Genomic DNA, 13,434 nt, shown 5'->3' with positions numbered 1-13,434 from the left:
GCTTCTTTCTTTCTTTCTTTCTTTCTTTCTTTCTTTCTTTCTTTCTTCCTTCCTTCCTTCCTTCCTTCCTTCCTTCTTTTTGTTTTTTTTGTTTGTTTGTTTTTTGAGACAGGGTTTCTCTGTGTAGCCCTGGCTGTCCTGGAACTCACTCTGTAGACCAGGCTGGCCTCGAACTCAGAAATCTGCCTGCCTCTGCCTCCCAAGTGCTAGGATTACAGGCGTGTGCCACCACTGCCCGGCTTCAAGCACCTTTCTGCGGGTTTCCCAATCCTGGTCTGCAAGGTAAACCCCAGGAGGGAACATCAAAGGATCAGAGGTGGAAGGACCAGTTAAGGATTCCATCTCTCCCAGACCTCAAATGGGAATCAGAGCACCAGAAAGCACCTTTGCGCAATGCAGGCTGAGCCACTGAATAGGACAGAGGATGTGGATGCTTGGGCAGCTGTGAACATGGCCAGCCTGCCTCTTGTGCAGTCAGAGAAAGGCACGTGCTAGGATCTGTTCTGTTAAGCGGTCCTGGAAATGCTTTGGGTGAGGAGCCTCAATGATGAGAAAAGGGTTAGCTCTCCAGCTCCTCCAGAGACTGGCAGACTTATTTGTTCCTCCTGTCTTATTCACAGAACGTGCAAGAAAAATGTCGAGCCCCGGTATCGATGGTGACCCCAAGCCTCCATGCTTGCCTCGCAACGGTCTGGTGAAGCTGCCTGGGCAGCCCAACGGCCTAGGTGCAGCCAGCATCACCAAAGGCACACCTGCTGCCAAGAACCGTCCTTGCCAGCCACCACCCCCACCCACCCTTCCACCTCCAAGCCTGGCTACACCACTGTCGCGGGTTGCTCTGGCCGGGGGGCCATGCCCCCCAGCCAGTGGACCAGCCTCAGGCTCAGTGCCTGGACCCCCAGTGGAGCGGCCACCACTGGCCACAGATGAGAAGATCCTTAATGGGCTCTTCTGGTATTTCTCAGCATGTGAGAAGTGCATACTAGCCCAGGTGTGCAAGGCTTGGCGGCGCGTGCTTTACCAGCCCAAGTTCTGGGCAGGCCTCACGCCTGTGCTGCATGCCAAGGAGCTGTACAACGTGCTGCCTGGAGGCGAGAAGGAGTTTGTGAACCTGCAGGGCTTTGCTGCTAGAGGCTTCGAGGGCTTCTGCCTAGTTGGTGTCTCTGACTTAGACATCTGTGAGTTCATCGACAACTATGCGCTCTCTAAGAAGGGAGTCAAGGCCATGAGTCTCAAGCGCTCCACCATCACTGACGCAGGTCTAGAGGTGTGTCCCAAAATTGGCTAGGAACAGACAGGGCTGGGGGGTGGAGGGCAGGGACATGCAACAGCAACCCTATGGACATGGGAGGTTGAGGGGCCCAGAGGATACTCGGGGACAAAAAGCAGCAAGGATGGCATTTCAGGGCCTAATGCAAAATGAAAACGTGGGCTTGTTGTTAAAGACCGATTAAGATTTCAGGATTGGTGCAAGAGAGTGGTCAATTACATGCAGGGCCCTGCTAGCTTGTGAAACTGCCTTGGTGAATAGGATGCTGGGGTGGTGTGGGGGGATACCTGAGAGTCTCCTAGAAGCAAGGGTTGAAGGAGCATCTGGACAGCCTGCCCTGCCTCCCCCCACCCGTGGACCTGGATTGTAATTTTAATATTCAAACCATTTGTTCTAAACACCTGTTCTGGCCACGCCCTGGCTATATGCGCCCATTGGAATACTGGGAAAGTGTAACAAGCAGTTTTAGTGCACTCCTTGGAGTTCAGCTTGATGCATGCTTGCACAAATCCACACCTGAGAGACCACTGCTTCCAGATTCCCAGAAGCTCCTTCTGGGAGTGAAGTTGCACAGGCAACTCCCATTACCCTCGCAGGAGGGGCACTCAGGCGTGAGTCTGGGAGCTGACTTAGTCTGGTCTGATTTGTACCTGCCTGTAGGTGATGCTGGAGCAGATGCAGGGAGTGGTCCGCCTGGAGCTGTCGGGCTGTAACGATTTCACTGAGGCTGGCCTGTGGTCCAGCCTCAGTGCACGTATCACCTCACTGAGCGTCAGTGACTGCATCAATGTGGCGGACGATGCCATCGCTGCCATCTCACAACTTCTACCCAACCTGGCAGAGCTAAGCCTTCAGGCCTACCACGTGACTGACACGGCACTGGCCTACTTCACAGCACGGCAGGGCCACAGCACCCACACACTGCGCCTGCTTTCCTGCTGGGAGATAACCAACCATGGGGTGGTCAACGTGGTGCACAGTCTGCCCAACCTCACCTCACTCAGCCTCTCTGGCTGCTCTAAGGTCACTGATGATGGAGTGGAGCTTGTAGCTGAGAACCTTCGTAAATTGCGCAGCCTTGACCTTTCCTGGTGCCCTCGGATCACCGATATGGCACTGGAGTATGTGGCCTGTGACTTGCACCGCCTGGAGGAGCTCGTGCTGGACAGGTGCACACATCCCTACACACCAGGCTGGTACTGGCGGGATCTCCAGGAACTGGAAACCTAGAGTGGGTGGTGCCAGTCCACGGGCTTCTGGGATGGGGAAGGCCAAAGAATAGGGTGACCAAAGTTGGAGTAACTCCAGCATAATCTGGAGAAAAAGCCATATTCCAAACGGGGAGGTCACAGAGTGGGACCAGAAGGAGGGTAGGGCATTGGTGTGGAGGGCAGAGACTTTCTCTAGGGACACCTCTAAAAAGGAGGGAGGGGTCTAGGTGGGGACGGGATAAAGTGATTTAAAGGTGGGCAGTCCCCCTTCTGATGCAACCACAGGTGTGTACGTATCACGGACACTGGTCTCAGCTATTTGTCCACCATGTCGTCCCTCCGCAGCCTCTACCTTCGATGGTGCTGCCAGGTACCTCCATGTCCCCAGGGATCTGGAAATTAGAGCGTGGTGGGTGGTGGGACGAGAGGGGGTGGAGGACCACTACAGATTATCCTTGAACTAAATTGGGCCTCATTCAGATCCCTCTAGAACCAACAGCCAAACTAAGTGGAATCATTGGGTTCCGGACTCCCCAAGGCCCTCATGGGTGCTTCCTGTCTATGAGGGGAGGGGGGAATTGAGAAATCTCCATTTTGAACCCCTACCTCCTGCCCCTCTAGTGGCTCCAGGTCCCAAGCAAGTGGAAATAGTTAACACGACCTCCTCTCACTCCCGCCCAGGTGCAGGACTTCGGGTTGAAGCACCTCTTAGCCATGAGAAGTTTGCGACTCTTGTCTCTAGCAGGTGAGACCTCGCCCCCTGCATGCATTGTGGGCAATGATGCCCACTCACTGTGACCCCCGCCCCCATCGGGTCCCTTGTGCAGATAGATTCATTTTCAGGTTTTGGCAAATCGCATCCCAGGTAGCGGGTTAGAGAGTGAATTCAGGCTCACCCTGATGGTGACGCCCTGCTCAGATTCACCCTCCGTCAGGCCAAGCCTAAACAAATCCTTCCCTGGTGCAAGTCCCGCCCATCCTGTCAGATTCTCATCCCTCCACGCCCAGTACGGGTCCGGCCTCATTCAGCAAGCCCAGTAGAATCCACCCCCAGCAGGTCATTGTCCTCTTCAGCCTTTCCCTCCTGCCAAGCCCAGTCCAGCCCTCCCGCCGGGCGGAGCTGAACTGCTGAGCGGCTGCCCCGATGCCTCGTGCTTGCAGGCTGCCCGCTCCTAACCACCACGGGGCTATCCGGCCTCGTGCAACTGCAAGAGCTGGAGGAGCTGGAGCTGACCAACTGCCCTGGAGCCACACCCGAGCTCTTCAAGTACTTCTCGCAGCACCTGCCACGCTGCCTTGTCATTGAATAGCGCAGGCTTCCCCACCCGGCCGCGGGAACCGGCCACGCCCTGGGCAAGAGCCCCTCTTCCATCCCTGCCGGAGCATCACTTCTCCGCCCTGCGCTGGAGGCGGGGCAAGCTGAGGGAAACCCCGCCCCGTGCCTCCCTTGCTCCTCTGCTCCACTGCTCCATCCCCGTCTGGGGTAAGAGGCAGAGGGGCCAGCCCCACGCACGCACGCACACTCGGGGACTTTGTGCATGCCCCTCGTGCCCGCACTGCACGCCCGCCCTCCACCATGCCACAGCCGCCGCCATCATTCGCCCGCCTTCTGGGGGTCTAGGTCCTTTTGGGGATGCTTTGAGTGCATATGCCCTCACTGGCTTCCCCACTTCATTCTGCTCTCTGCCTCCCCTCGTTGTCCCCCCATCCCGGGCAGGGCCCAAGGGGATGGAGGGATTGGTCCCCCAGGACTTAGGGGCCTGGAAGAGCCCCAAGGGCCTCCCACATCTTCCACTGCACCGCGCCTGGAGCCCTCCAAGGGGTGTGAGGCAACACAGGCTACTGCCAAAGCCATGGCCCCCTGAGGAGCCCAACTCCCCCATGCCCACCTGACCTAGTGGCTTCCCTTCTTCCTTGTTGCCATATGGGTCAGTTCTTGTCCTCTGCGTCCCGCTCCTCCACCCCCATATCTTCTTCTTTCCCCCTGGCCTACAGATCCTTGGGCCCTGGCCAGGCTGGGACAGCGTTAGGAGGATGCAGACCTTGGAACAATCAACATTAGCCTAACCGGTGCCCATCCACCCAAGGGCAAAGGTGGAATAGGCACCTGGCAGACCCCAATCTGGAGCCACCCACAGGGCTATCAGGCCTTGGGATCAGCCCACCCATTTCAGCCCCTACCCCGCTGAGTTCAGGCCTCTCAGCACTGTGCTTCTCCCTGGATAGGTCTCCTCAGGTGGAATCTGCAGAGGGCCTGGCCATGGGTCAGGATCAGCACTGACCAGCAATTCTGATCTTCCAGTGGCCAGCACACCCTTCACACCCCCAAGGAAGGAGGGATCCTTTGTAGTCCTCCTTTACTTCTCCCAGCTTCCAAAACGTTTGCCTGCCCAAAGGGGATGTGACCATGTCCTGTCAGATCTCAGGACATCTGGAAGTCCTAGGGGATCCTGGCATATACGTGACAGTACCAAGGAAGGGGACTGGGAACCCTTCCCTCCCAACCTTGAACCCCAGGAGACACAGCACCCACAATTAATCTTGGGACACCCCTATCTGGTTGGAAGAGAGTAAACTAATTCCCAGAGAGCCAGAGGGAGAGAGAGGAGAGAGAGAGAGAGAGAGAGAGAGAGAGAGAGAGAGAGAGAGAGAGAGAGATGCTGTTGACAAAAAAGTAAGAGTTCAACAGCCCAAAGAGTTCCCTGCCCCTGAAGCGTTGGCCAGGGAGGCTCCAGGCTGAAGTGGTCAGGAGCCAGATCTGTCAGCCCCTCTTCCCACAGTCCCCCAACAGGGAGGGGAGCTGTCCATTTGCCCAAAGTATTAATGCAACTGAAGCTGTGATACTTCCAATGACTGTAGGAGGAAAATTTAAGGGGAGAGAGGAACACAAAACAAAACCAACCAACCCCTAAAATCATTTTCTTATTGTACATAACGACCTCATTCTCCTGTATATGCGGAAGATATAACCTTATATTTGGTAAGTGTTTCTTGTGCTATTTTATCACGTGACCTGTTTATAAAAATATATATTAAAAAAGTTGTAAAAACACAAGTTTGGGTTATTTATTTATTTTTTTGGTCACTTGACCAAGTTGTAAGGGTTAAATTTGCCCTGGGTGGCCCAGGTCTCTAGGTTCTCCTACCTCTCTTTTTTTTTTTTTTTTTTTTGTTTTTGTTTTTTCGAGACAGGGTTTCTCTGTGTAGCCCTGGCTGTCCTGGAATTCACTCTGTAGACCAGGCTGGCCTCGAGCTCAGAAATCTGCCTGCCTCTGCCTCCCGAGTGCTGGGATTAAAGGCATGCGCCACCACCACCCGGCTCTCCTACCTCTCAACTCATCAAAGTTACATCATAAACAGGAGAGGCTTGCCGGGTGGTGGTGGCTCACGCCTTTAATCCCAGCACTTGGGAGGCAGAGGCAGGCGGATTTCTGAGTTCAAGAGTTCGAGGCTAGCCTGGTCTACAGAGTGAGTTCCAGGACAGCCAGGGCTACACAGAGAAACCCTGTCTCGAAAAAACAAAAACAAAAACAAAAAAAAAACAGGAGAGGCTGAAGGCTCAGGGGTGGACTGGACCTTAGGAACTGACCAACAGAAATTTTCTAATGTCCTGAATGCACAAAAGGAAGCAATGTGTTTGATGTCAAAATGTAGGTCTTCAAAAGGAGCTAGGATCTTGCAATCCAAGAGCAGAAATGAGCCTTATCCTCTGTACAGAGTCACTAAGTGAGGGATTGTGATGTTCTAAAATAATACAGTGATGCTGGATAGATAGCTCAGTAATTCAGAGCATCTACTGTTCTTGCAGAAGACCTAGGTTCAATTCCCAGAACCTGCCCAGTGGGTTTAAGCTGCCCAGTGCTCCAGCCTCAGCAATCTGATGCCCTCTGACTGCCTAGGGAACCTGAACACATAAAAGCTCACACAGGCACATGCTTGCACTCGCATGTGCACACACACGCACACAAATAAAGATTAAACAAACAAATAAATAATCGTGGTGTGCTTGAAGATCAAGACTACTGTGTCCACTTCAAGAGAAAGAGCAGCTGCTAAAGGAACTCAAGCCAGCTTGAAAACAAGACTCCAGCCAGCTTCTTCCTTCTCCACAATTCCCTCTGTCTTGATAAAAAAAAAAAAAAACCTGTTAGATTATATTCCTAAAGCTAGCCACCAAGGTATATTCCCTTATTTGGCCACTTCCTCCTCCTGAGGTTGACTACCAAGGTCCAGCTATCAAAGTACTGAAATGCAACAATCAGGGGTTGGGGATTTAGCTCAGCGTTGGCCCTGGGTTCGGTCCCCAACTCCAGGGGCGGGGGGAATAAACAAAATAAAACCCAAAAACCAACAATAAATCGTTTCTTAAAAAGCATTTTTTAAAGGAATGAAAGAAATGCAGCAATCAAAAGCCCCCTTTGGTTCACCTAATTAACCTACCCAATCAAACTTAAATATCTCATCCTAACACTGTGTTTCCTCCTCTTGCATTTATAAAGCCATAAAGTGTCATTTGTCTATGGACCATGTCTGTCTCCTTTCTATCCAGAGGCAGTTCTTTGTCCCCTCTGGGACAAATATCCCTACCCCCTCTCCCTTGTTCCCTTCCCCTTCTCCCTGGTTCTCTAGCTCCTGTCTGTCCTTTATTGCCTGGCCTTTGTCCCTTTGGGGCAAATAATCCTCCTTTATGCTGAGACCTTGGTCTTGAGGCTCCTGAGCCAACACCGATCTCTTACAACTGAGACTAAATCTAGCCACTGACAGACTGATTGTCAGGCTCTGAAAATACCAAAACAGGTGTAGCCATACAAAATAAACATACAATCCACTGTAGACAAAGGAGACATTAGACTGGGGTGGCAGGGATGGTCTAAGATGGTAGGCATTTGATCTAAGTGCTAAAGAAGTAGAAGCCATAGGTAGAAGCCATGATTTTATAACACAGCCTATGAAACTGTGAGAGAGGAAGGAAAATGCTCAGGGGGAAGGAAGGTGGGATAGAAGCACGCTGAGAAAGGAGGAGCCAATAAAGGTACTGCTTCAGCCGGGCAGTGGTGGCGCACGCCTTTAATCCCAGCACTTGGGAGGCAGAGGCAGGCGGATTTCTGAGTTTAAGAGTTCGAGACCAGCCTGGTCTACAGAGTGAGTTCCAGGACAGCCAGGGCTACACAGAGAAACCCTGTCTCAAAAACCTAAAAAAAAAGAAAGAAAGAAAAGAAAAAGGTACTGCTTCAGATGAGCCAGGAAGGTCAGGGCCAGGTGTCTGAGACTTATTCACAGTGAAATAATGAGCTAGAGTAGAAAAGGTACCAGGCTGCCTGTGCGGGGTTCAGAACAGGACATGATGGACCCAGGACCGGTCATGAAATGGCATCTGAGTTCCTCAGGGGAAGTGGTAGGTAGTGTTTGGCACTGTGGCAGAGTGGTGGAACTCAGGGTCTGCTTAGAAAATTACCCCTCCAAGACTGGAGGAGAGGTTTAAGTACTGGTATTAAGATATTGAGATTAAAATAAACTGGGGTTGGTAACATAGATGGTAGAGAACGTGTCTCTCGGGCTCGATTTCCAGAATCATTAAAAAAAAAAACAAAAACACCCTCTAACCAAACAATCAAAAGCGGGCATATATAATCAAGTTAAAACCAGGGAATCTGCTGAGCCCAATTCTGGTCCATTCGCTCCGCCGAAGCGCCGCGCACAGATACGGAACCTTTATGGTGTGGGAGACGAATTGTCACCGACTTCCGGCGAAGTGAGACTAAGAAAGGACTACTTCCGGTAGTGGGCTGGCAATAGGTGAGTCTCTTCCGGTACTGTTGCTGAAGAACACTCTGCGCTCTCGGTAAATGACTGGCGTGCAACCGGGGCAGAAGCTTTTCTAGTACCCGGTTCTGGTCCCTCAGTTTCCGCCGTACTGTGCAACGAGATACCTACACTTATTTCTATAGCCTCTCTTCTGTCTTCCAAGGTTTTTGAACTCAGTCCAGACCCATCCAGCTTCTCTACCCTTTCCTCTCGGTTGTTCGTTCCTCTTGGAAGCCTCAGAGGCACCGGGCTGTGAAGTCAGGAGCCTCTCCTGCCCTCGCTCCCGCCCCGGGAACCGACCTACCGAGGGCCTAGTAGCCGCCAAGATCTCACTGACGAGGATTAACCACATAGAATCTGGAGAAGTCCGATATGGTGTTGACGAACCCCAGGTTAGCTATGGAGCCTATGAATTTGAACCCTCCAGAGATAATGATTGGCTGATGGACCATCTCAGGCCGAAGGTTCGAGAGGACTGAACCTGAACTGTTAGGACACCATGGCTGACCAGGCCAGCACACTTCACTGATCTCCTCCTGCCCCTGACACCTGTGCAGCCATGGAAAAGATGTCCCGGGTTACCACAGCCCTGAGTGGCAGTGCACTGACAGGCCGAACCATGCACTGCCACCTGGATGCACCAGCTAATGCCATCAGTGTATGCCGCGATGCAGCCCAGGTTGTTGTGGCAGGCCGAAGCATCTTCAAGATTTATGCCATTGAAGAGGAGCAGTTCGTAGAGAAGCTGAATTTACGTGTGGGCCGGAAGCCCTCGCTCAACCTGAGCTGTGCTGATGTGGTCTGGCACCAGATGGATGAGAATCTGCTGGCTACAGCAGCCACCAACGGTGTGGTGGTTACGTGGAACCTAGGTCGGCCATCTCGCAACAAGCAGGATCAGCTGTTCACAGAACACAAGCGCACAGTGAACAAAGTCTGTTTCCATCCCACTGAAGCCCACGTGCTGCTCAGTGGCTCTCAAGATGGCTTCATGAAGTGTTTTGACCTCCGAAGGAAGGATTCTGTCAGCACCTTCTCTGGTGAGGCCTACAGAGGCAGTTGGGGTACATGTGGATCTCTGTAGGTGTTAGACCTTACAGGCAGGCTGAAATGTGTGTCCATCAGAGGTCCTCAGATGGACCATTAGAGGTGGAACAGCCATGAAAGAGTGGTGGAGATGGGAAAGGTTGGCCCCCTGAAAAGGAGGAGCCCAAGCACTGCTGATAGGGGCAAGGCAGGAGGTCAGATTAGTGGGAATTGAGGCTGGTGTTGGGGGTTGCTGACAGGAAAGGTAGAGCCTTCAGACAACACTGTAGCGAGTGGTGGAGCCTCGGTTTCCCTCATCTTGCTTCAGCTAGCTTCACTGCAGTGAATCTACTAATTCAGGACTCTCAGACCAGGGTTCAGAGTGAGGTGGGAAGTACACAGGGTCCCTTTCATGGCAGGCCAGGCTGTCTGCATTCAACCCTGAGCCACCTCTCTCTGAGACCAAATGAAGCATGGGCAGAGCCTTGGGGCCTTGGAGAATTTGGGGGTTACGACAGATCTTGAGCTGTCTTGTAGCAGGGAAAAGTACTGGACACTGCACCTGCAGGCTCCTGGTTTGGTGATCTTTTAAGGTGGGTATGGTCTCTGAGCTCTTTGGTCCTTCGGGGCTAACTAGGCAGCTGGCAGAGTATTGAGCAGAGAATGAGGAACCTCCTCTTCCACTCACTGGGTCTTCCACAAGCCTTGGCCCCAGGGAGATGTAGACAGCCAGCTAGGTTGAGCTTCTGTACCTCCAGTGCTCACATACATCCTTCTGAGCGCCAGTTTTGCCTGTGCAGAATCCAGAGAACTGAGGCCCGGGCCTTTGCACCAAAACTACCTGGCCTACTCTCTGGCCTAGGCAGATTTTGGTGGTGTTTCTTCAGTCCTGTGCTTCCTTGGCTACAGGCTGGTGAATGACACCACTGGATCCACTCCAAGGGCTCCCCCACCCCCTGGGGGCCAGCCCCCTCACTTACGTCTGTACTGATGGGTGCCCACAGGCCAGTCTGAGAGCGTGCGGGATGTGCAGTTCAGTATCCGTGACTACTTTACCTTCGCTTCCACCTTTGAGAATGGCAATGTACAGCTCTGGGACATCCGCCGACCTGACCGGTGTGAAAGGATGTTCACAGCCCACAATGGGCCTGTCTTCTGCTGTGACTGGCACCCAGAGGACAGGTGTGGTATGGGGACAAGGCGGGCATTAAGGCTGGAGGCTAAAAGACACCTTTGGGTGTGGCGGGGTCTCCTTTCCCATGGGAGAGGTCACTGACAGCTTGAGTGGGACCTTCTCCACAGGGGCTGGCTGGCCACAGGAGGACGTGACAAGATGGTAAAGGTCTGGGACATGACCACACATCGTGCCAAGGAGATACACTGTGTCCAGACGATTGCTTCAGTGGCCCGAGTCAAATGGCGGCCTGAGTGCCGCCACCACCTGGCCACGTGCTCCATGATGGTGGACCATAACATCTATGTATGGGATGTACGCCGGCCCTTCGTGCCGGCTGCTATGTTCGAAGAGCATCGTGATGTCACAACAGGCATTGCCTGGCGCCATCCGCATGACCCCTCTTTCCTGCTCTCTGGCTCCAAGGACAGCACGTTATGCCAGCACCTGTTTCGCGATGCCAGTCAGCCGGTTGAGCGTGCCAACCCTGAGGGTCTCTGTTATGGCCTCTTTGGGGACCTGGCGTTTGCCGTTAAGGAAAGCCTGGTGGCTTCTGAATCTGGACGTAAACCCTATGCTGGTGACCGGCGCCACCCCATCTTCTTCAAGCGGAAGCTGGACCCTGCAGAACCTTTTTCTGGCCTCGCTTCCAGTGCACTGAGTGTCTTTGAGACAGAGTCTGGTGGTGGCAGCATGAGCTGGTTCGTGGATACAGCTGAACGGTACGCTCTGGCTGGCCGGCCACTAGCTGAGCTCTGTGATCACAATGCCAAAGTGGCTCGGGAGCTTGGCCGCAACCAGGTATGTGAAATGGGGGCCCAGGGATCATGATTTGGTCAGAGACTGCTGCTGTAGTTGGGGCACCATACCCACAACCTGAAGCTCAGTCACAGTGTCAGCCTTTGCCACAGTATTTGACAGTGTAAAGATCATGTGGCCCAGAATAGCCCAAACCATGGGGTCATACTCAGGGTGGAGGCTGAGGGAGTCGAGTGCCTACAGCTCCCTCTTCTGCCTCATTCTTGGTGTTGGAGCTGCCTTCTGTATGCTGTCTCTCTTCCCCATATTCGTTCCCTTGCTAATCCTAGAACCAGGCACCTCACAGATGGACCACTATAGGGTGGACACTACTCTCTCCATGAGCCAGTTTCCTGGGTGGTAGTGGATCAGGCCATGGATTAGTATATGATTCTGCTCAGGAGATGGAGGCCAGCCTGGGATGCTAGTACCCAGGACCCATGAGCGGTTGGTGCCTCCCCCTAGGTGGCACAGACATGGACCATGTTACGGATTATCTACTGTAGCCCTGGCTTGGTGTCCTCTGCCAATCTCAACCACAGCATCGGCAAAGGCAGCTCCTGTGGCCTACCGCTCATGAACAGGTAGATCCTTGGCTTCTTCCTGCCCCCTCCCCAGGGTGGACTGCTGGCGCCTGGCCACCCACAAGCCTTCCCTCCCTGTAGCTTCAATCTGAAGGATATGGGTCCAGGGCTGGGCAGTGAGACGCGGCTGGATCGCAGCAAAGGGGATACGCGGAGTGACACGGCTCTGCTTGACTCCTCAGCCACACTCATCACCAATGAGGGTAGGCAGGGGTCCCGATGGCCAGAGGGCTGGGGAGCCATTCCCCTGAATGACTTCCCTTCCCTGCTGGGCAGATAATGAGGAAACTGAGGGGAGTGATGTGCCTGCCGACTACCTGCTGGGTGATGTTGAAGGCGAGGAGGATGAGTTGTACCCACTGGACACAGAACATGTGCACCGTGAGTGGGGGCTGGGTGAGCTAGGGAGGGCTCCCACCCAGAACATGGCTCTGGGAGCAGCAGCTGAGTGCAGTGGGAAGCCTAGACCCAGGTCCATCTTTCTTCACCCTGCCTCCCAGCCGAGGAGCCTGAATATGTGCTGCCACAGGAGGCCTTCCCACTGCGCCATGAGATTGTGGACACACCATCCGGGCCTGAACATCTGCAGGACAAGGCCGACTCTCCGCACGTGAGCGGCAATGAGGCAGACACAGCTTCATTAGCCCCGGTGGACTCCTCCTCCTCCCTCCTCTCTGTCTCACATGCGCTGTATGACAGCCGCCTGCCGCCTGACTTCTTCAGTGTACTGGTACGGGACATGTTGCGCTTCTACGCTGAGCAGGGCGACGTGCAGATGGCTGTGTCTGTTCTCATCGTGCTGGGTGAGAGAGTGCGAAAGGACATCGATGAGCAGACCCAGGTGTGTGATGGGCCAAGGAGGGTCTCCCTGGACTGGCTGCTGGGTCCCTCATCTGAGCCTGTTCCTTTTCCTTTGTAATCTCCACCCCAGTTTACCTGGAATCACTAACCTGAGCCTGTCCCCTCCTGACCAGGAGCACTGGTACACATCCTACATCGATCTGCTGCAGCGATTCTGTCTCTGGAATGTGTCCAATGAGGTGGTGAAGCTTAGCACCAGCAGGGCAGTTAGCTGCCTCAACCAAGCCTCCACCACTCTGCATGTCAATTGTAGCCACTGCAAGCGGCCTATGAGCAGCCGAGGCTGGGTCTGCGACAGGTGCAGTGGCAGGATTGGGGGGTGGGGGGGGAGGGTTGAGAGGGAGGCAGCCCAGAGCCCCCTAGCTGAACAGCTCTCCCATTCCCAGGTGCCACCGTTGTGCCAGCATGTGTGCCGTCTGCCATCATGTAGTTAAAGGTCTGTTCGTTTGGTGTCAGGGTTGCAGTCATGGTGGCCATCTTCAGCACATCATGAAATGGCTGGAAGGCAGCTCCCACTGCCCTGCAGGCTGCGGCCATCTCTGTGAATACTCCTGACCTGGCCTTCTCTAAAGCTGATGCAGTGTCCTCAGCTCAATCCCGATGTCCACCGGACTAGGCTCACAGCCTCTTACCGGTCCCGTGTACCAGGATGGAAAGTGGCTGCAACTTGTTAACCCAATAAAAATCAAGGGCTGCTGTTTGGCT

General features: G+C 53.8%; 2 protein-coding genes across 4 annotated transcripts in view; both read left to right on the top strand.

The window, feature by feature from the left end:
* Positions 1 to 5,536, top strand: part of Fbxl16 (F-box and leucine rich repeat protein 16) — a 12,714-nt gene extending 7,178 nt beyond the window's left edge. For 2 of the 3 annotated variants that reach the window (XM_028760890.1, XM_028760891.1), the window contains exons 2-6: positions 621 to 1,267; positions 1,931 to 2,466; positions 2,767 to 2,851; positions 3,163 to 3,226; positions 3,643 to 5,536. In XM_028760890.1, the coding sequence (XP_028616723.1) occupies positions 635 to 1,267; positions 1,931 to 2,466; positions 2,767 to 2,851; positions 3,163 to 3,226; positions 3,643 to 3,791 (1,467 nt within the window). In that variant the 5' untranslated portion in view covers positions 621 to 634 and the 3' untranslated portion in view covers positions 3,792 to 5,536. The remainder of the gene's footprint in view (positions 1 to 620; positions 1,268 to 1,930; positions 2,467 to 2,766; positions 2,852 to 3,162; positions 3,227 to 3,642) is intronic. The other variant, XM_028760892.1, reaches the window with a different exon arrangement.
* A 2,746-nt stretch (positions 5,537 to 8,282) lies between these two features.
* On the top strand, positions 8,283 to 13,431 carry Wdr24 (WD repeat domain 24). The gene is made up of 9 exons (XM_028760823.1): positions 8,283 to 9,326; positions 10,317 to 10,494; positions 10,615 to 11,287; positions 11,750 to 11,868; positions 11,950 to 12,071; positions 12,145 to 12,249; positions 12,369 to 12,709; positions 12,843 to 13,027; positions 13,116 to 13,431. Exons 1-9 carry the CDS (start codon positions 8,846 to 8,848, stop codon positions 13,282 to 13,284), a joined length of 2,373 nt encoding a protein of 790 aa, XP_028616656.1. The 5' UTR covers positions 8,283 to 8,845; the 3' UTR covers positions 13,285 to 13,431.
* The last annotated feature ends 3 nt before the right edge of the window (positions 13,432 to 13,434 follow it).

Source organism: Grammomys surdaster, unplaced genomic scaffold, assembly GCF_004785775.1.
Source record: "Grammomys surdaster isolate TR1022 unplaced genomic scaffold, NIH_TR_1.0 126612, whole genome shotgun sequence".
Taxonomy (NCBI): domain Eukaryota; kingdom Metazoa; phylum Chordata; class Mammalia; order Rodentia; family Muridae; genus Grammomys; species Grammomys surdaster.
Note: the sequence above shows the minus strand (reverse complement) of the source record. Positions and strands in the feature narration are given on the sequence as shown.